At 37.0% G+C, this 22,611-nt stretch overlaps 1 protein-coding gene across 4 annotated transcripts in view; it reads left to right on the top strand.

Moving 5' to 3' along the window:
- The window catches only part of PTBP2 (polypyrimidine tract binding protein 2), a 178,510-nt gene that overhangs the window by 81,265 nt on the left and 74,634 nt on the right, over positions 1 to 22,611 (top strand). For 2 of the 4 annotated variants that reach the window (XM_087960631.1, XM_087960629.1), the window contains exon 1: positions 17,720 to 17,869. In XM_087960631.1, the coding sequence (XP_087816757.1) occupies positions 17,829 to 17,869 (41 nt within the window). In that variant the 5' untranslated portion in view covers positions 17,720 to 17,828. Of the gene's footprint in view, positions 1 to 17,696; positions 17,870 to 22,611 lie in introns of those variants that run through there. The other 2 variants (XM_087960635.1, XM_087960630.1) reach the window with 2 other exon arrangements.

Raw genomic sequence — 22,611 nt, 5'->3', positions numbered from 1 at the left:
CAGTAAATCGTTTCAGATGCATTAATGACATTATCTGGTTAACACTAGCAAATCCCAGCCTTATCATAAGCATGCCATTAAATTAAGAATTATGGTAGGTTCCAAAACCATAGTGAAAAGAGAGAAAGAAGAACCAATCTGGGCAAGAAAAATAGCCTTTGAAATTGTTGTAGGGCTTTGTATTTTAGTAGTTCATTAATACCTTGTAATGGCCCGTAAACATGGGTGTATTTTGCAAGCTGCATTGAAATCCATAACTTAAATTGATCCACAGAGTGGAATATATAGTTGCATTTTAATTTATATTCATTCATCTCTTATTTCCCAAAACATCAGGCTGCTAAACTAAGGAACTTGTGTGTAAATTGGAGCCTATTTGCTGTTAACAGATTGGATAACAAAAAGGCTTATTTTTTTAAATAGTAAACACGTTCCTTTGATAACATTTTTTCTTTTGCTTATCAGAACTGTTCTGTGGAAATAGTAAAATGATGTGATAAAATTCTGAGGTAATAAAGTGGAGTATACATTTCAAACCACAATGGTGAGCATTACATTTTTAATATTTTCCAAGATGAAATTCTCTTTCTGTTAAAAACAAAGAATAAAAAGCCCAATATATTGGAAATTTTTGGGTATTGGTATAACCTTCTATACAATTTAGATAGTCTTTCTTTATGTAGGGATCATGGGAAAGTATAAACAAGTGTAATTAATAAGTAAAGTTCTTATTTCAGTTTTGCTTCATTCAAAGTGTCCATATAGACATGGCCACAGACATATTTCTTTGGACCTGAAAAAAGATGTGGCTGCTTTAATGAAATGAATAATTTAATCAGCATATCTTAGAGCAGCCACATCTTTTTTAAAAAAATATTTTGTCTGAGTAGTGAATGGACAGGCAAGTCATGTCTGAATTTTTAATCAACACGTAAACTGATTGAAGCATATCTTGGGATCACTTGTCAAGGAGATTACTCTAACCTTTTTCCTTTTCTGGTAGATTATAGCAATTTTCATGAAACAGAAGCTGGGAACCAAGGCTGGGAAGAGAAATGGGGTTTGTTTATTTCCTTATCGACCTACGAATTAATTGATCAGAATCCCAAGGGATCGGGAAGGAAGTCCAAAAATATGCCTAATGTTTTTAAAAAATGATATGCTAAAACATTTTATCCTGCAAGTCATTCTATAGATACTTGTGGTTTTTTATGGAGACACACATTTGTTTCAATAATTCATCAAAGTAGCAAAGTTCCTTAAATATATATTAATGCATCTTGGTTTACTAGTGCTTCATTTATCTAAATAAATACCCTCCCATTTAATGAAGAGAAATGAATAATCTGGACAAAAGAGGAAAACTTTTTGGAGACTTAAAGGATTACTGTAAAAGGAAGATTAAATAAACTTATTCTCCAGTTAAAAACTAGATTGGGTTGCAAATTTCTAGGTGACCATTGGATGGAAACACAAAACATGATTTGGTGTTCAGGATTTTTGCAGTCCAGATCAAATAGCCCTAAGTATTAATATTTCTGAGAGAAAATTATAAAGCTTAATATGTTTGGAGAAGTTGAGGAAATAATTTCAGAGTCTCTTGGAGAACATGCTCTCTCTGTGTGTGTATAGATAGATGATAGATAGATAGATAGATAGATAGATAGATAGATAGATAGATAGATAGATAGATAGGGGTGGGGAGATATGAAGCTTTAATTCTATGGAAATGGACTAAAACAATCCCAATGGCAGAGGCATCCAGAACAAGCCACAATGCCATTAAGTGCATTTGGAAGTTGTTTATGTAACAGTATCAGGATGTGACTTATCTGCCTTTCCCCTCCTAGGGATACCCTTATGTAATTGTAGCCTTAAGGCTGGAAGAATTCAGAAATAAAGGATGTGAACTACTCACTACATATAAACAAAGGCTGAGTAAATATTCAATTAAGAAAAATTATGCAGGGCTAATCAAAGTACTGTAATTCTGAGGTCCTTTTACATTGCTATTCTAGCATTTGTTCTTTTTGCTTCCAATATATATTGTTCAGTCCTGGGTTCTCAGCTGGTCCAAAAGTGTTAGGGGTGATAGCAAATGTTTTCTAGCTTAAACATGTTGCTTCTATACAAGTTAATCCTTTGACTCTGTTAAATTAAAACCTCTAATATCTTTTTAGCAAGATGAAATGGAGGGAAAGGTATTTTCTCTAGATTGACAATTACAGTCTAAAATACTGTTTACTTCTCTTCAAAGAATACAGAATATTAAGATTAGCTCATCAGATGGAAGAATTTTTTTAATGGCTCTCAAAATTTATCCATTATTCATTTTCAAAGTTCCTCATGCCAGAGGGAATCCACTTTTGTGGGGTTTATTCCCAGCACAAGGAAAATAGCTTTTCTCCTCTATTTGCCTCAGATACAGGTAGTCCTCGACTTATAACCGTAATTACATCTGGAATTCCGGTAGTAAGTCATTGCAGTTATTAATTGGAATGGGTTGCAGTTATTATGGGTCATTACATAACCAGATCTGAATTTACAATACTTTTTTGTGGTGGTTGTTAAGCAGACATTGAGGTCATTAAACAAATTCTTTATAACCAATGGACTTTTTTTTTTCAGTAAAGGCTGGAACCCAGCAATAACATTGAAAATTGCTGGTGTGTGTGTGTGTGTGTGTGTGAGAGTGAGAGAGAGAGAGAGAGAGAGAGAGAGACAGAGAGACAGAGAGACAGAGAGAGACAGAGAGAACAAAATTTTGGGAGGTCCTTTGTAAGTTCGAATTATTGCTAAGCAACCAGTTGTAAGTTGAGGACTATCACTACTCAGTCCCATTTGTGTCCAAAATCTGGGACCATTACTCCCATAGGATTGAAATTTCAAAATCTTCATCTTATTTGCATTGGGAAACTTGTGACCACCGCAGCACTGTATAGCACCAATCTTCCAAAGTTGCCACACTGCCATGATCAACTGCAGTCACATATTTTTTTTACTTCAAAAAACTTAATAAAGCCATTAAAAAAATCTACATCCAAAAACAGCTTTTGCTAAAATTAACAACATCTGAACTCCAAATTTAGCAAACCTAACTGCTGTTGAATTGGTCACATCAGTGAGCACATGCCCTAAAAAGAATAAAGATCTGTTTGAGAAATCAGTGAATCACAGCATGCTAAATAATCTTATGTTGATTATGCCATAAAACACTTAGAGTTGCTCCAATATTTCTGACGAACTATGTTGGCTTGAAGATCATAGATCACATACAGTATATTTGGGTTGAAAATGTGTGTATCATATATACTTTGAGGATTTTCACCTTTAATTCTGTGGGAATGGAAGAAAAGAATCCTAATGGCACAGGCATTCAGAACATGCCACAATGCCATTATGTGCATTGTGAAACTGTCTATGTCAGGGGTGTCAAAGTCAAGGCCCATGGGCCATATCTGGCCCACAGGGTGCTTAGACCCCCACACGGTGGGGTCTCCCTGGAAACAGCAATGAAAACAGAGCTCATGAGGGTTGCAGGAGGCTGTTGCAGCCAAAAATGGGGGCGTGGATGGCCCTCGTGAGCTTCACCTTTGCTGGCAGAGGGTTGCAGGAGGCCGTTGCAGCTGAAAACAGAGCTTGGGAGCCTGTTTTCACTGGCAGAATGCCAGGCCATCACAGGCGCCCCTGACACGAGTGACAGTGAACTGGCCGTGCCCATCCTGGCCACACCCACCCCAGTCCACTGAGATCAAATACAACCCTGATATGGCCCTCAGTGAAATTGAATTTGACACCCCTGGTCTATATAATAGTATCCAAATGTAGGACTGAGTCCAGGTTGTTAGGGATAACATTGTTTTACCCTAACTGTTTTGGGTAAAGATAATAAAATGATGAATCATGGTTTGTCAGATAAAGTGTATGTGACTTTAAGCTAAAAGAATGTAATTAAGGGTGCAGCTGTAAAAGTACTATATAAGCAGCAAGGCACTCTCTGGCTCTTACTGGCTGGCTTATTGAAGACTGCATTCTTGCTGGATCGGGGAGGAGAAGAAGTGTTGGATTACTTTGAAGATATTTCTCAACGAGAGAAGATAAGTTTTGGACAGATTTATTATATGTGTACTGACACTGGCTATTCGACACGGACTTTGCAATTAGAGTATCCTCGACAAGACTTGACTGAATTTGGTATATGACTAATGGACTGTTTATAATGACTATGCTATAATTCTTAAATGGAATAAATTATAATTTTGATAGCACAAGCGTATCTGTATTTTTACTGCGTGTTAACTAAAAAACTTATCTCACACATTTACCTGTCTTCCTATCTGACTTCGCTGTACATTCTGTTTAGTTTGTTTTCCTTAACACCCGTTGGGGAATCCAGGCTTAACACAGGTGATTGTAGATTAAAAGAGCAGGATAATCATTTGTGGCATAATGATCAAATCTCAGCAGACTCACTTGGATCATGAGCTTCTGCAGTAAAAACTCTTGAAAAGCAGTAAATGGCTGGCATAACCGGGAAACTTGCATCTGGGTGGTTAACCACAATGCCCCTATATGTAGCCTAGAGAGAGTTCAGTTTGGAATGTCACAACATTAGCCTGTAAACAATACAGAGATCTGACAATTCATCCATATGACACTGATGAAGCTTTTTGAAGATATCTTCCAGGGACATTTTTCAGTTCCTTGATGGGCATCATTGTAGTTTGTCTGTTTTTGTTGGGTTAACATCTTGCTTCTGCCAGACTCAAGCTAAGTTAGACCATAAACACACCACCTCTATAAACTGTAAGCATCATCAGAGAAGCAACGAAATTGTATGCTTTCGGACATCTTAGAACTACTTAGAACTAAGAACTTAGTTAGAACTTATTTAGAACTAAGGAGAAATTTCCTGACAGTTAGAACAATTAATCAGTGGAACAACTTTCCTCCAGAAGTTATGAATGCTCCAACACTGGAAGTTTTTAAAAAGATGTTGGATAACCATTTGTCTGAAGTGTGTAGGGTTTCCTGCCTAGGCAGGGGGTTGGACTAGACCTCCAAGATCCCTTCCAACTCTGTTATTCTGTTCTATTCTGTTCTCTTCAACTCTACTCTACTCCACTCTATTTAAACCTTCAAGCTGTCATTATGCCAGTTATCAAGCGCCCAAATGTGATTCTGGGGATGTTGCTACAGTTGTGCGAGGATCGGTCTTTTAAGTTACTTTTTTTATTGTCATAGCTTCAAATAGTCATTAAATGAATGATCATATGTTGAGGACTACCTTCATTACAACAGGAATGGCAAGACTTTGGTCCCTGCTGGTTAGGAATTCTCAGAGCTGTAAATTGAGCATAATAAGGGTGTCAAATTAGGGAAGGTTGTATTCGTTTCTTATTTTGTTAGTATTGTTGTCACAGTCTTCCTTTCTACTAGCTATGCATTTAACTTGATAATAATGTGAAATAAAATTATCCAAATAAGTTTCTATAATATTTGAGATAACTGCAAATGCAATCATTTCCAGTGGAGTGGCTTTCACACATTCAAATTCATCAAGTTATTCATATAGATATAGAAACTCTTTCGTAGTGTTCCCTTGGTAGAGTTTGAGATGTTAGGCAGACTTTTGAATTATAATCTAAATATAGAGATTCTTGTTAAAATTACATGGAGTTGAAATTCAAAGAATTTCCATTTGAAGGCAATTTGGTTGAATCTTATCTTCAGCCAAATCACTAGATCAAATTGTTGAATCAATTCTGTGTTTATAAGTTGTCATGCATGCAACTAAACACGTAACAAGAATTCAACCATTCAAATTGAATCCATAATTGAATCAGTGATCTGAAACTTACTGATGATTCAAACTGGATCACAGATGATTTGGACATCCCCAATATTTACCTGTATTGGAAATAAACTTCTTTTTAAAATGGTTTTTGAGAGAATCCCATAAATGATTTTACCCCCAGGCACCTTGTGAGTTTGGATGCATCTTTCTTGAATTCTTAACTGTAGTAAAAATATATAAATGAACAAAAATACCGTAGTTATTACTTACCATAGAAACCTGCAGCACTGTCCAGGCCTAGGCTGCTGAATCAGAAAGTAAAATGTTGTCTAAAGAGGCTGGATAGTTAATTAGATTTTAAAGATTTTCTTCGTGGACAAGATCTTGACCTTTTTAAAGAATAGAACATGAATGAATGAAAGAACACCCTTGCCTGAAGTTTCAGAAGTTGCGTGTTAGATGTGAATATTTAATGTCATGTTTATCAGAAAAAAAAAAACTACTATGAGTATCTCCTGTTATTTGGTTTAGCCCAGTGATGTCCATGGTATTGGTCATTGGCTTCAAAATCATTGGCTTCAAAATCATTGGCACGATTGGGTTATTAAGGCCCAGTTCCTTTTTTTAAACATGCATGACATATTTTGCACATGTGTAAAAAAAAAAAAAGTCAGAACTAGAATCAAACAGTTACATCTGCTATTTTGAAGCCTGTGGCCATTATTGAGGACAGCCTAGTTTAGCCAGAGAAATGTTTTCAATTTTTACCTGTGGCTTTCTGTTACAGATGTGTGCCTCTGTACGAAATGATAGTGCAAACGTTTTTCCCTAAACACTACCAATATTTGTTTTGCTAATTATTCAAACTGAACTTTGTGTGAGTAAACAACACTTTGAAACCTGGAAACCTTACAATAGCTAAAAGCCTTCTAATTATCAAGGATAATAGATGTTTAACTTTTTACAGCTCTTCACTTCATTTTTTCCCCTAATAAATTCTTTTCGGTTAGCATCAATGCTGTGTATAAGTTTTGAACAAATATGAATAGCATTTTTATCACGAGGGATTTTTGTTTTATGATTGATATGTCTGAGAAGAATCTTAATTGGGATGCTTCCTTATCTTATTTTATTCTATGCCAATGCAATTTTTTCTCCATTGTTGCCTAGAGTCCCTAGTAATATAGTAATCAGACATATGTGAGAGAACCCCAAATCCTAAAATACTTTCTCAGCTTATTTTTAACTGAGTTTTACTACCTTGAAATAAACATTTTGATTCATCTAATTGTTTACAAAGTAAACTTTATTTTGGATAAACTTCACATTTGGAATCTAAATTGCCTCACAATCCCTTCCCCCCACTTGTCTGACTACATCACCAAAAATGCATTAAATAATAAATGATGGTTTGTAAACCAGAAAAACTGAATTCATACAAAGGTTATGACAAAGACATAACCAAACAAATTGTAATTTATGATATGATTTAATGAGTGTGTTCATTAGAATTAAATGTGAAAACATGTTCCATTCTTGTAATATTCTGCTGTTTTCTGGAACAGGCCAAGCAAAGAATTCTGGGTGGTTTAGCTCTAGAATAATGGTCCACATAATTGAATTGTCCAATGGATTATTCATTGAGACTGCTGAAGTCATTCTTTGCTAATAAGATGTTCCAACTGATCATAGGAAATGTCCAGTGAGGTATTGTTGATAACAGTTTTTACACCGGGGTTGCTTTTATTCACTTTGGCTAATATAGCAACAATTATATTTACTTTTCTAGATTTCTCCAAAATCAACCCTCTTCTAGTAATTACACATTTTATTTATAAAACTGTAATTGAAACAGGATGTATGCATAGCTTCAGACTCAGAATCTGAGTCCAGAGCCTGATAAAATGGATTCTTCTATTTTCAGAGCAATTCTGAAACTTCTCATAACATAATTTTGTTTTTAGTCACTTTCTATTCAGCTGTCTGTCTGTTCCTCTTGAAAATGTTGACAGTGAACAATATATTGAGGCTGTAGTTAAGAGCTTGCTGTTTCACAGCCGTTTCTGTGAAAGTCTGACTCACAGATGAACACAATACAGAAACCTGATGATGGCAGATGAGATTCTGCTGAAACGTTGCTACAACTTTAAAAGCACAACTATAATGACGTGGGAAAATACCCGAACAAAGCTGAATACCATACATATAAATACCCGTGAAAACTTAAGAAAATATATGTATCAGAAGTTTCATGTACTTGTTTAACTTCTTTTTTTAAAAAAAATTGCAGTGCCAGGGGCTTCTTTTGTTTTGTTTTGTTTTGTTTTGCAAGACATAAAAATAGAGCTGGAGGCTATATGCAGCCCATGGCAACAGAGCAAATATTCAATGTTAGGAAACTATTTTTTTTTCTTGGAGCCAGTATAGTTGAAACGGCATAAAAACAAATGAAAAGTTTTAATAGAAGCTGTAACAGTAAGTTTAAATGAGCACTGTGGGTAAGATAACTGCATCAGATGGTGTTATGAATTAAAAGTCTAAATTGTATCCTGTCATTTTCACTCCTGATCTATACCTCTCTGGGGTATAACTTGAGAACTTCAGTTTTGCGTAATGTTCTCTTTGGATAAGCGAAGTTTTGACTTCAGTGTTATATCAGCAATACAGTCAGTGGTGGGATTCAAATAATTTAATAACTGGTTCTCTTTGAAAATGGCTGAAAACTTCTCCAAAAAACAGCTAAAAGTAGCCTGGAAAATGGCCTGAAAACAGTCAAAAAGTACCTCCCAAAAAACAGCCCCCAAAACTGACATTTTGGGGGCATTTTTGGCCTGTTTTTGGGCTGTTTTTTTGCCTTTTTTGAGCCATTTTCAGGCCATTTTCGGCCATTTTTAAGGTGAAAAATGGCCCCCAAACAGCCTGGAAAATGGCCTGAAAATGCCTGAAAAACAGCCAAAAATGGGTCAAAAATGCCCCCCAAAACCAGCCTGAAAACAGCTGGAAAAAAGGCGGAGGCGGGGTCAGCCAGTGGTGGGATTAGCCGGTTCATCAAACTGGGCAGTATTTTAAGAACCAATTGGACCGAACCATTCTGAACCAGCTAAATCCCACCTCTGAATACATTAGTTATAAACACGTTGCAGATTAAAGGATATTCTGAGGGTTACATCAGATGCTCAAAATACTTGTATTATTATTATTAGCATAGTTACAGTTCATATTTAATCTTCCTTGCTCAAAAGCAAGAACCATTGAGTTCAGTGCTGCAGACTCACCTAATTTTAAGGCCCACGAATAAGAGAGAACTTACTTTTAAATAAATGATTTAGCAAATCTCTTTAGGATTTAAGTCTTTGAAATAAAGTCTTTATCTGAGATGTGTTATTGTATATGCATTTCCCTCCAAAAAGATTATTTGTAATTTATCTGTATACGACTTGGGCCATACTTTACATTACGTTATAATGTGGTTTAGTTGCTTTGGGGTTATTGTCGTGTGAATCCTGCCATTTATTGATAAAATGTCTAACAGTGCAGTCATATAGCTACTGACTTGGAACTAACTTCTTGGGAACTAACTTATTTCTGATCGATGTGCATAGGATTGCTTTGTATAAAATCAGCAAGTGCTATCTAAAAATAAAAAGAACCTCTGCCCATCAGTCTAAAAATAACAGTACAATGAATTATGGATGAAGTCAAGAGAAGGAAAGCCCCAAAGAAGAAATGCCAATCCCTTGAAATACAGAGCACAACCTACTTACTTCCTAGTTCCTCAGTCTCTACTATGTTGTAGATAAAAACTTTGCTTTCAACTTTCAACTTGCTCCATTTTCATTGTTGCTATGCTGCAGTTTCTTGGGTGCCTGAGCCTGAATCATTCTTAAATTCAAACAATTCTGTTTTATTTGAATTTAGTAAATACTAAATTACTTATGTTTGGATTCACATCATAACAAAAGAGGAAATACTGATATTACATTATTTATTACATTTAGATTATTCTTTTCCGCTACAGTGCAATTCAAAGTATCCAAATGGAATCTGGACAATGTACAGTAAAACCAAACAAAATAGAAAACACGATAGAATAAAGATAAAAAAAGAAAGGAATAAAGAACAAGAACAGTGCAGCAAATAATTAAACATAGATTATACTGAGAGTATTTACACCAAGACAAATTCCTTGTGTGTCCAACCACACTTGGCCAATAAAGAATTCTATATCTATATTAAAAATGCTACTGTGTTTAAAAAGCCAATAAAATGAAAATATATCAATAAAGAAGCATTGTCTATGTGCAGATGTTATCTTCTTAAACCTTCCGGTTTGGGAAGCTTTAGCCATATAAGAATGAAATCTGGATCTGGATCTGGATTGAAATATGGTTATTCCAGGCAGAAGTGGCATGGGAAAAGAATAAGAACAAGAAAAGGCCAACACTTAGGGCTTTGTGATGACAAGTATGGATACTTGGGAACAGCAGCAGCAGCAAATGAAGGGAATTAAGATGCTGGATATATCAGGGAATGGGTGAGTCGGTGATATTTATTTATTTATTTATTTGATTTGTCAATCACTTACAAGATAATAGGTATAAGTAAAAACATAGTTATGAATACATAGATACATATAAGAAAAATAAAAGAAACAATAGGACAGGGACGATAAGCACATAGAGTATTCCAGACATTGACCACTCTGTTGCTGAAGTTGTATTTCCTGCAATCAAGTTGGGTGTGGTTTAGCTTGAGTTTGTATCTATTGTTCGCTCTTATATTGTTATGGTTGAAGCTGAAGTATTCATTGACAGGTAGGACATTGCAATGTATAATTTTATATACCATACTTAGATCAGACCGAAGACGGCATAATTCAAGGTTTTCTAGGTCTAGAATTTCAAGTCTGGTGGCATAAGGTATTTTACAACGAGTAGAGGAGTGGAGAACTCTTCTTGTAAAATATTTCTGGACTTTCTCAACTGTGCTAATATCAGATACGTAATGTGGGTTCCAGACTGATGAGCTGTATTCGAGTATTGGTCTAGCAAATGTTTTGTATGCTCCAGTTAGTAGTGTGATATAACCAGAGAAAAGGCTATGTAGGATTAGGTTAACAACTCTTAATGCCTTTTTGGCGATGTAGTTACAGTGGGCTCTAGCATTTAGATCATTAGAGATGAGTATTCCAAGGTCCTTTACAGAGCTTGGATCATCAACAAGGTCTTGACTGTTCAGCTTGTATTTTATTTTCTGATTTTGTTTGCCAATATGTAAGACAGAGCATTTATTTGTTGAGATTTGAAGTTGCCATTTGTTTGACCATTCTGATACATAGTTGAGATCTTTTTGAAGAATAGTAGTATTGTCTGTGGTATTGAACAGCTTTACATCATCAGAGAAGAGAACGCAGTTGCTCTTAATATGATCACAGAGGTCATTTATGTAGAGTATGAAGAGAGTTGGTCCTAGAACACTGCCTTGGGGGACAACACTATTGACAAGTACAGAATCTGATAGGACACTCCCAATTTTGACCATTTGTTGTCTGTTTGACAGGAATGCTTCTATCCAGTTATGCAGTTGTCCAGAGATACCATAATATTTTAGTTTTAGGAGTAGTTTGTCGTGTACCACTGAATCAAAGGCTTTACAGAAGTCTATGTAGATTGCATCTATTGGTTTGCCCTGATTGAGTTGTGTAGTCCATATATTTTTGCAGTGTAAGAGTTGCAGATTACAGGAGAGTTTTTTTCTGAAACCAAATTGTTTATTGGAAAGTAGGTTGTTTGTCTCTAAGTGGACGATAATGGATTGGTTAATAATTGATTCCATGACTTTACAGGTGACGCAGCATAAGGAGATTGGTCTGTAATTTTCAACTAGGCTGGGGTCTCCCTTTTTGAAGATGGGGATGACCGTGGCTTGTGACCATAGATTAGGCAAGGAGCTGGTCCTGAAAGACTTTTCAAAGATTATGCTTAGAGGTTTGGCTATGGCAGTGGGTAGCTTTTTTAAGAAATAGGCACATATTCTGTCCGGTCCAATAGATAGAGATGGTTTTAGATTGCGTAGTGCTTTTTCAACATTGTCTTCTGTAGAATTGATATGTAGATCATTGTAGTTTTCTGTGGTTCGGCTAGGAAATACTGGGCATGATCCATTGCTGTTTACAAATACTGAGCCAAAGAATGTGTTAAAGATGTTGGCTTTAATGGTGTTGTCGTTGCAGTCTTTACCATTAGGTCCTATCAGGGTTGGGATGGACTTTGAGTCTTTTAGTTTGTTGTTTACAAAATTATAAAAAGCACGGGTGGAATTGGTGTGTAGAAGGTTTTCCTCTTGTTTAATGTGATAATTGGTGCATTCAGTCTTTATCTGGTGGCATATTTTTTTGTATCGGCTTTTGAAGTTGGCAACATGACCAGATTTGTTTTTCCACCAAAGTGATCTCTTTTTGGATTGAAGCTTCCTTATTGTTATGGGTAATCTATTTTTTTCTGGTTTTTGGAGTTGTTATTGGTACATATAGTTTGATGACTCTTTTGACTTCAAGTAAAAATATGTTGTAATGGTCTTCAACAGTATTGATCCAGTGAATAGAAATTGCCAATCAAGGGATGAGAGATCGTTGTCTATAAGATCATAGTTGCCTTTTTTGAAGTTATAATTGGGGATTATGTCGTTGTGATGATTTTTGTGTGGGCGTATGTTGAGACAAAAGTCAATCATATTGTGGTCACTGTTGGAAAAGGGTTCTTTAATTTTTATTCCATAAGTTGAATTCAAACTATTGCAGAATATGAGATCGAGGCAGTTGTTTAGTCTAGTATTGTTGGTTACTAGTTGTTCCAGTTCCAGATTTGTTACAGCATTGTAGAAGGTTGCGTGTAGGGTTCAGTTGTACATTCGTTTAGGGTCCAGTCAATATGAGGTAGATTGAAGTCACCAAGAAAGATGAAAGCGTGTGGGAAGGATGTTGCCCATGTTAGTAGTGAATTTAGCTTGTTTACATGTTCAATGTCATAATCAGGTGCTCTGTAACATAGTAAGAATTGAAATGTGATATTTAAGGATAGTTCACAGATGATAGTCTCAGGAAGAGCAAGCTCCTGGGTAACTTGGATGTTTATATGCCATACATCAGCAGCACTGACAGCAGAAAGAAGACATAGGATGGAAGGAATGTGGTGATAACATTAGGGAGGGGGTGTACCAATGGAATATTATGCACTGGAAAATTTGGTGGTAGAAGATTTCTGCAGGGAGATGTTCCAGAGAATAGGGGCTATGACACATAAGGCATGTCTCCTAATTTCTGCCAGATGACATTCCTTGGTTGATGGGATCGTAACATACCCAACTTGCTGGTCCAAGTTGAACAGGTAGAAGAAATTCCTGGGAGAGGTAGCTCAGTGTCATGGCCTCAGATTCTGATTCTGATGTTGAAGAAGTTGCTCCAGCTTAGCCTCTGGAACGTCAGCCTCATGAAGCATTAAGCTGGACATCACATGTGGCTGATCAATCATAAGCACCACCTGTGCAGCTGGACCTGTCTGGTGAGGATGACTTAAGAACTCCTGGTCCCCTCATCAAAAGGAGAGTAGAACAGAGGTAGTCTATTAGGCTACTTACCAAGCAACAGAGTAAGCATTCTGATTAGTGACATCAGGCTGCAGCTTATTAAAAAAAAAAAAAGACTTGCTTCACCTCTATTCTCTTGTTGGAAACAATGCCTGACTTGTGCGTGTCTTCCATGAGTGAATTCTACTCTTGAACGTTAGACCTTGAACTGGCTGACAACCTTGATCCAGCCTTTGAAATTTGGACTGACTTGGGATAATGCTTCCACATATGCCTTTTTCAATACAAGCTTCACGGGCAAGCCTTTGCTTTGTTTGACATTCCTAGCTGTAAAGCTCACTCAATTGTCTGAAAATAAAATTGGTAATTTCCCAAGAAACCATCTGTGCATCTGTGGCTGAAACCTGAAGCAGGACACTGTGGCTCCTAGTTATGGAGGGGTTTAAATGTGACAACCAGCACCTTAAATTGCACCCAGAAGCACAGTGGCAACCACTGTAGCTCATGTAACAGTAGTGCAATGTGTATCAAATATCTGACAAATTTATTACCCATGCAGCTGCATTCTGCGGTAGCTGAAACCTCTGAACACTTTTTCAAAGGCAGCCCAATGTAGAGTGCATTGCAGTAATCCAGAGGGAGATGGTGCTGAGAAGTCAAGAATATCAAGGATGGGCACACAGTCCCTATCCTGCTCTTTTCAGAGGTCATCTAAGAGTACAATCAAAGCTGTCTCTGTTCCATAACCTGCTCTGAACTTTACTGAAAGAGATCCCAATAAGGCAAAATACAAATAAAATAAAATATATCTATACTTAGAAATCAGGGTTTTCAATTCAAACCCACTGCTCTTCTCTAGCACATCAATCCTAAGAAGTTTAAATTCAAATAAATCTTTCTGTGCTACCTTCTTGTTAAGTGGTTATAGGACTGCAGATTACAGCAATGTGTGGTTTTTTTTAATGGCCAGTGAGGGGACTCTAAAGTGGCTTGAAGTTCCAAGTTATATTCTTACAGCAGCACACATTTCATCACTTTATCATTTTCTTTGCTACTGTCAGCTTGGAAGCCATTTTTCTTTGAGGCTTCTGGGTTGCACATTTGAAAATGAAAATTTGTTCACACTATTTGTCTATCGCTAAGTCCTCCCCAGTGTAGTGTTCAAGGGATGTTACATGGTGGTTCAGTTTTGCAGAAATCTAATATAATAAATGAGAGATCATAAAAAGAATACTTGCTGTAAGATGTTGTGGCTATAGAATCTTCACAACTTCCTGAATTTTCTCCATAGTCCTTGGTATGCCTTGGGTGTAAATAGTATGAACCAGGGGTGGGATTCTACCAGTTTGGGAGAACCGGATATTAAATTTGCATCTGGTTCGCTGAACTGGTATTTGAACCGACCATCTGGCCCTGCCCGCCCCTCCCCTCCCCGGAGTCTCCACGCGGTCCATTTTTGATGCAGGCAAGTGCAGGGTCTGTGCAGAGGCTCTGGGAGGGGGAAAACATGCTTTCCAGAAGTACCAGAAGTCTGGAAATGGGCCTGTTTCCAGATTCTGGAGGGCCTCCAGAGCCCGGGGGAGGCTGTTTTCACCCTCCCAGAGGCCCGAGAGAAGCCTCTGGACCCTTGGGAAGGTAAAAAACCGGCCTCCCGGAAGTTCCGGTAGGCCACACCCACCATGGCCACACCCACCCAGCAACTGGGCAGCGAACCGATTGCTGGGATTTTTGAATCCCACCCCTGGTATGAACATATGTAGTACTAGATTTTAAAAAACCTCAACAATAATTCTATTGTATCTCCAGGGTTCTGTGAAAATGTGGTGAGATTCTCTGAGGTACTAATAACAAACAAAACAACTTAACAAGTACGCATCTCATTTCCTATCACTAAAATTTTGTCTCTTGATCAGAGTTCTGAGATTTCTTTCTTAAACTCACAGATTTAATGGCCTGAAAAAAGTTGAAAATCTTTCCATAATGTATTGATTTTACAGCACCGTCTGTAAAAATCAGTGCTGATTTAACAGGTTGGTGCTGATTTAATGAAGTGCTGGTGCAGATGCTAGCCCAGAAACAAATTTATACATTTGATTGTATTTATGGTGAGAAACACTCTGAAATCTTCCTCCATCTCCAACAGTAGAGAAAGCCTTTTAGATTTATTTTGCTGAAATGTTGCTCTTCAGTGAGGCTAGCAAAAATGTCTTCAATTTCAGCAAGTAGTATTGCTTGGCATGTAATTGTGGATGAATGCTACCTTTTAAATCATCACAAATCCTGACCATACCAGAATTTTAACTAGAAGAACCACAGCTTCACACCAGTTCAGTTTTTGCAAACAGTGTAACATATGGAACTGAACATGCTTTATGAAACTTGGGAGTGACACTCTTTCTTGTAACACTCTTGTAACTCTTTTACCAAAGCTGTGCTTGAGTGCTGTTCACCTGTTTCCAAAATATGTTTCTGATCAGTGTATCCCTGACAGATATTCCACTGTGATCTTTTTGCCGGTAATCATTTTAACTGTATTTCTAGTGGCTTTGGTTTAGCATTATTAAAACGCTCCTCAAATTCATGCTGCTAGTAATTGTGAAAGCAAAACCAGCATTCTATTGCATTGGTAAGATTTCGCTGTTCTGTTTTTGGTATGAGCCCCCTTGCAGGTCTTATTTTCATGCAAGAGATTAGATACCCCTGTTTTAGTAATACATTCTTCAATCTACAGTAGTTTCTCAACCTGGGCGATTCAATTGCTGGCTGGGGAATTCTGAAAGTTGGGTTCCCTTCATCTCAGAATTGCCAAAGTTGAGAAACGCTGATTTACAGCATTTTTTTATTTATTTATTTTATTTATTTATTTGATTTGCCAATTGTTTACAAGATAATAAGTATAAGTGTATACATAGTTGTGAATACATGAAATGGGTACATATAAGAAAAATAAAAGAAGAATAAGAGAAACAATAGGACAGGGACGGTAGGCACGTTGGTGCGCTTATGCACGCCCCCTACAGACCTCTTAGGAAAGGGGTGAGGTCAATAGTAGACAGTCTAAGGTTAAAGTTTTTGGGGTTTGGGGAAGAAACTACAGAGTCGGGTAGAGTATTCCAGACATTGACCACTCTATTGCTGAAGTCGTATTTCCTGCAATCAAGTTTGGTGCGGTTAACTTTGAGTTTGTATCTATTGTGTGCTCTTGTGTTGTTATGGTTGAAGCTGAAGTATTCATTGACAGGTAGGACATTGCAATGTATGATTTTATATATCATGCTTAAATCAGACCGAAGACGGCGTAATTCAAGGTTTTCTAGTTCTAGAATTTCAAGTCTGGTGGCATAAGGTATTCTACAACGAGTAGAAGAGTGGAGAACTCTTCTTGTGAAATATTTCTGGACTTTCTCAATTGTGCTAATATCAGATACGTAATGAGGGTTCCAGACTGATGAACTGTATTCGAGTATTGGTCTAGCAAATGTTTTGTATGCTCTGGTTAGTAGTGTGATATTACCAGAGAAAAAGCTACGTAGGATTAGGTTAACAACTCTTAATGCCTTTTTGGCTATGTAGTTGCAGTGGGCTCTAGCACTTAGATCATTAGAGGTGAGTATTCCAAGGTCCTTTACAGAGCTTGAGTCATCAACAAGATCTTGACTATTCAGCTTGTATTTTATTTTCTGATTTTTTTTGCCAATATGTAAGACAGAGCATTTATTTGTTGAGATTTGAAGTTGCCATTTGTTTGACCATTCTGATACATAGTCGAGATCTTTTTGTAGGGTAGCAGTATTGTCTGTGGTATTGAACAGCTTTACATCATCAGCGAAAAGAACACAATTGCTCTTAATATGATCACAGAGGTCATTTATGTAGAGTATGAAGAGAGTTGGTCCTAGAACACTGCCTTGGGGGACACCACTATTGACAGGTACAGAATTTGATAGGACGCTCCCAATTTTGACCATTTGTTGTCTGTTTGCCAGGAATGCTTCTATCCAGTTATGCAGTTGTCCAGAGATACCATAGGATTTTATTTTTAGGAGTAGTTTGTCGTGTACCACTGAATCAAAGGCTTTACAGAAGTCTATGTAGATTGCGTCTATTGCTTTGCCCTGGTCGAGTTGTGTTGTCCATATGTTTTTGCAGTATAAGAGTTGCAGATTACAGGATAGTTTTTTTCTGATATACTACATTTACTACAGCACTCCTTTCAAAGTAATGGCTTGGTAGTTTATCTCAGCAAAGAGTTTGCTTTTCCTTTAACAATAGGTTCTCCGGATATATTTCATAGAAAATATTGTGTCGTTTCCAGCTAACAAAGAAAAGACTCTGGAGTCACAAGCTTGAACCTTTTATAAGAACCACTGTAACTCTCAGGAGCCTCCAAGAGCAAAACACCTACAGGCAGCCCCAGGCAATCAAACCACAACCCCAGATCACAGGCATGCCTAATCAACCAACAACTACCCAGCACACTACAGTAAGGTAAGTTAAACAGAGAGTTACTGTAACACTTGTAGAAAACAAGGCTAGAATTTGAACAACACATTAGAACTTTAATTGTACTGCCTTAATGCTGCCTTGACTCTTACCTAGTAAATATATATATAGAAGTCATACTGTAGGAAGCACCCCCTCAAATGAAATATTTTGGGGAATATTGAAAGAGGCAGAATATTATATTTCCCCAAAGGAGAAAAAAAAATCTTAACAAAGGCAGAAAGCAGCTCCAACAGCCTCCAGCAGATGCCTGAAGTCTTTAGAGGTGGATATTTTGTGCCCATTAAGAAATCCACGCCAGCCTATTCACAAACAAAACACCCTCAGCTCCATCTGATGGGATTAAAATTGACACCCACCCACCCAAATTATAAGAACAGGACATGACCTTTAGGACATAATATGATTAACGCATCACCATTAGAATAGCAAAAGACACCAGGCTCACTACATTGCACAACCCCCTAGGACCATCCCAGAACCCTATAAAAATCCATATCCTCATCAAATCAATTTTTCAGCTGTCCCAGAACTACATGCTGTTGTTGGTTCTGCTCATCAATAAACAGAGTCCTTCTTTCCAAATAGCCTCCATTTTATTTCCAGCACCTTTCTCCCGGCTTAGAACCAGATCAGATTTTTCTTCCAACAATACATCATACCTTTTATGCAGCTGGAAGAAATTCCTATTTGCATTGTTAGAAAGCTAAATAAACTAAACCAAGAAAAACAGAATAGTTCTCAATTCTCAGCCCATATGAGGATGGCCCCTTACTTTCAATCCTGTCAGTACTACACAGTTAATCAACCAATTACATAGCTATTACATTCAATAATGCAGCACGCAGGGTTATTGTTTTAACCACACAGAGTCCAAACCTGAGTTGCAGTAGATAAGGGGTGTCAAACTCGTGTTGGCACATGACGTATCATGATTTCCCCCCTTTCGCTAAACTGGGGGTGAGGGTGGCCAGCGCATGATGCATCTGGCCTGCGGGCTGCAAGTTTGACATCCCTGCAGTAGAAAGTGGACATTTTGTTTTCCTTATAACCAGGACAAAATTTATAATTTGTTGTATGAAATAAATCTACCCTTCCAATTTCTAGATAAAGATGGGACTCTGGATTTAATCAGACATGCTCTTTTTCTGTTCTATTTTATAATCAATGCTGAATCTCTATGTTGGACAATGGTGACTTCACCTCCTTCCTGTCACCACAGTTTGGGCCACTGTGTTTTTTGTTTTTAAACAGTTTGAACTGTTCTTTTTTAAAAAACAGAAAGAAACAGCCAGGCAAGCTCTGCAAAGCTGGTGGGTTGTTAATCACAGTGGCTACACTCTAAAAAACAGATTGGCCTCCATTTTGCTAGGTGATCTGGTTCCAGATCTCTTGGTAAGTAAATTTTCCCTGGTTAAGTGTGTGATGCAAATACCTTCATTGGGTTTTGTATAACCCATAAACCAGCTGAGCACATGCTTGTTACAACTTTCTTCACACACCCTTTTCCCTCCAATCTGGCTTCTTTTCACTAGGTCAGTATTTCTTCCCGTGATCACCAATGAATCATTTCAATGAGTAAAAGTATCCGTCATGCCCACATGGGCAGAGGAATTGACAGGATTGTATTTCAAAGTAAGGAATCAGGCAGAGCTTTAGTTGTCAAACATGAAGCAATTTCAACAGCTATTAGCTGGATTCACACTTCTCGCTAAGCCATAATGCAGTTTATTTTTGGTGTGGTGTATGAACTCAATTATTGTGCCTTGTGACTTAATAGGCTGGGCAAATAAAGTCAGTTCTGGTTTATTCTCATTTAACTACGTGTGATGAGAAGCCAATCCCTTGTTGAATCTACAAAATATAACAAATTGTAGCTTTGTCAAGGTATGAATCCAGCTCTTTTTTTTTTAGTTACCCTTAAAAAACACAAATTCTGAATTAATTTTTCATTTCCTATTTAAAAGGTAAAAACTTCCTTCAGTAGAGTTGACTCCTAATGGTTACATGGATATATCCATGCAGTTTTCTTGGCAGCATTTCAATCTAATACCTATTCTTTCCCAATGCCTTTTGCATATGCCATCAGGACCAGAAAAAATTGCAAGGGACATCAACATCTGCTGGATAAAGAAAATCCAAGCTGTCTTCTTTGGCAGCCGTTCCTGGGACAGTGTTAATTCTAAAAGCTGCAGGAGGCCAGAGATTCAAACTGAATAGCAATCAGAACATCTGAATATAGAAAGGGGGATGGGGGGAGAGAGCAGTAATAATTATTTCTACATGGTAATTCTTTTTTCTCTATTCTAAAAACCTTTTTTAAGTAATCTTTGCTCAGAAATGCCATTTAGCACAGGGAAACTTATTCCTGGCTAGAAATGTGAAGGCCTAAAGAAGTTTTTTTTAAAAAAGCAGCAAAATCCTTTTTCTGATATTTTTTGCTTTCTCTGAGCACCTGGGGAAAAATGGATATTTCCTGGTAGTTTCTTTTTAAAACGTAACAGCTGAAAGAAATTGGCCTATATTTGGAGATATTCATTCTAAATCAAATAAACGTGAAAGAATAAAGAAAGTTGCTTCAATAGATTGCAGACCTTTGGTTTTTCAGACACATAATGCAAATGATAAAATAAGGGTCAAAGAATTTGAAATGTACTAATTAGAAAGCATAGTAATTATGTATTCGTGAATGATACTAAAAAAATGTGTATATTGCATTTTCCCTTTGAAATCCAGTTTCCCTCCCAAATAATGTTTTTCTTCATGGCTTCCAAATTCCTGGAAATGTTATATCTGTATTCATAAGGTAAGCATAAGATTACCAACCAAAATATGTTAAAATATTAGCAAAGCTAATTTCACTGCATATGAACTACATATTAAGCCAGCTTGGTCTACCAGCTGGGTGACCCTGGATCAATCACTCTCTCTCAATCGAACACACCTCACAGGGTTATTGTGAGGAAAATAGGAAAGCTTATTAGATATGTTTGCCGCATTGAGTTATTTATAAAAATAGTGGTGGGAAAAAAAAATCTACAAAACTAGCAACCTCTTTTCTTAGTAGATTCCTTTGTATTTTTACTTGTTTTTCTTTCTGTATCAACATCTTTTCCCACATTCTGAAAGGACTCAGTAACGTGCACTGCACACTTCTACGGTGGCACATATCACTTTTGTCTCCATTATTTTGTCATTTTTATTTGCCAATATACAGCATGCATCTATGACTGGAACTAAGTACTAAAGTTATAATGTGGTTTATTTTGTATTAATATATTAGTTTAGCCATTATGAGTTAGACACTATTCTGTCTCATTGAACAAATATTACTTAGCGGAATGTGTGAACCCAGCTATAAATTGTGAACTATGAAAAGAATCCTGAAGATGTTGTGCACATAAACCATACCAATACAACCTCTAACAAAGTGACCAGGTACAGATAATATGGTAGACTTCTACCTTACTGGTTTGTATAGTATGTTTGCACATAGGTTTTCTGGTTTGTTTATATAATCTTGCATGACTTATGGAACTAGGTCACAAAGTGCTTGGGTGTATATTGTTAGCCACAATGTGGTCTATTTACTTTTGGCTTAAGTATGATGCACTTTAAGTATGATGATAAACTTGGTTGTTGTCTATAGTTCAGGATATTGGATCACTCCAGCCAATTGTGCTGTTCAAAGTAAATTACCATTAAGCAATCCATGGCTCACTGCAAGAGGCAGCTCATTGCTTTCCTATGGTCCCCAATAGTAAGTGACGATGAATCAATAAAAAGAGAGCCAATGAAAATTGGTCCCCTGAAGCATCCACATTAAAATACAAATATAGGTAGCTCTTGACTTGCAACCATTCATTTAATGACCATTCAAAGTTACAACAGCCCTGAAAAGAGTGACCTATGACTGTTTTTTCCCCATACAGCCATTGCAGCATCACTTTAGTAATGTGATCAAAATTCTGCTTTGGCAACTGGTATGTACTCATACCAGGATCATGTGGTCACATTATGTGATATTCCGACAAGCAAAATCAATGAGGAAGCCAGATTCACTTAAGAACCACGTTACTAACTTAACATCTAGTGATTCACTTAACTGTGGCAAGTTATTGGGCAAAACTCAAGAACTGTCTTACTCAGCAATGGAAAATTTGGGTTCAACTGTGGTCGCAAATCAAGAACTATCTGTAGCAACATGTAAATATTTACAGAATAATGGTAAATAGATGTCAAGTTACTGCTAGTCCACACATGCTGATTGTGATCTTGCATAATCAGCCCCAAAATAAAGCCCTGGTTAGGAGAAACAATGAAAACAGGACTTAACCGTGTTGTTCCTAGCCTCTTTACCATTTGGGTACTCAAATTTGCCCTAGAAGTTGTGGTAATGGTTTGGACACATTTATAAAATTAAATATTCAATTTTGGAGTAACTGATATACAATTGTGTTTGAAATGCCTCTAAAGAGATATATGGGAAGGCATATACAAATGCAACCACAATGATTATCTCATGCCTTAAAAGAACTCCCATGTTTTTAAAAGGCAAATTCAGGGACTTTTGAAACATTCAGTGTTCCCTGCATTTTCCAAACTTTTACTTAGTAGAGTCTGAGCAATACTGCAAAAACCTTTACCGGCTTGGGTCACAAAAATGCTAATGAAATAAGAAATAAGAAACTGTATGTTTGAATGAAGATGTCGTTGGAGTCTAGCAA

This window comes from Notechis scutatus, chromosome 3, assembly GCF_049901735.1.
Source record: "Notechis scutatus isolate UNSWTSFEM ecotype Mainland chromosome 3, rNotScu1.2, whole genome shotgun sequence".
Lineage (NCBI taxonomy): Eukaryota > Metazoa > Chordata > Lepidosauria > Squamata > Elapidae > Notechis > Notechis scutatus.
Note: the sequence above shows the minus strand (reverse complement) of the source record. Positions and strands in the feature narration are given on the sequence as shown.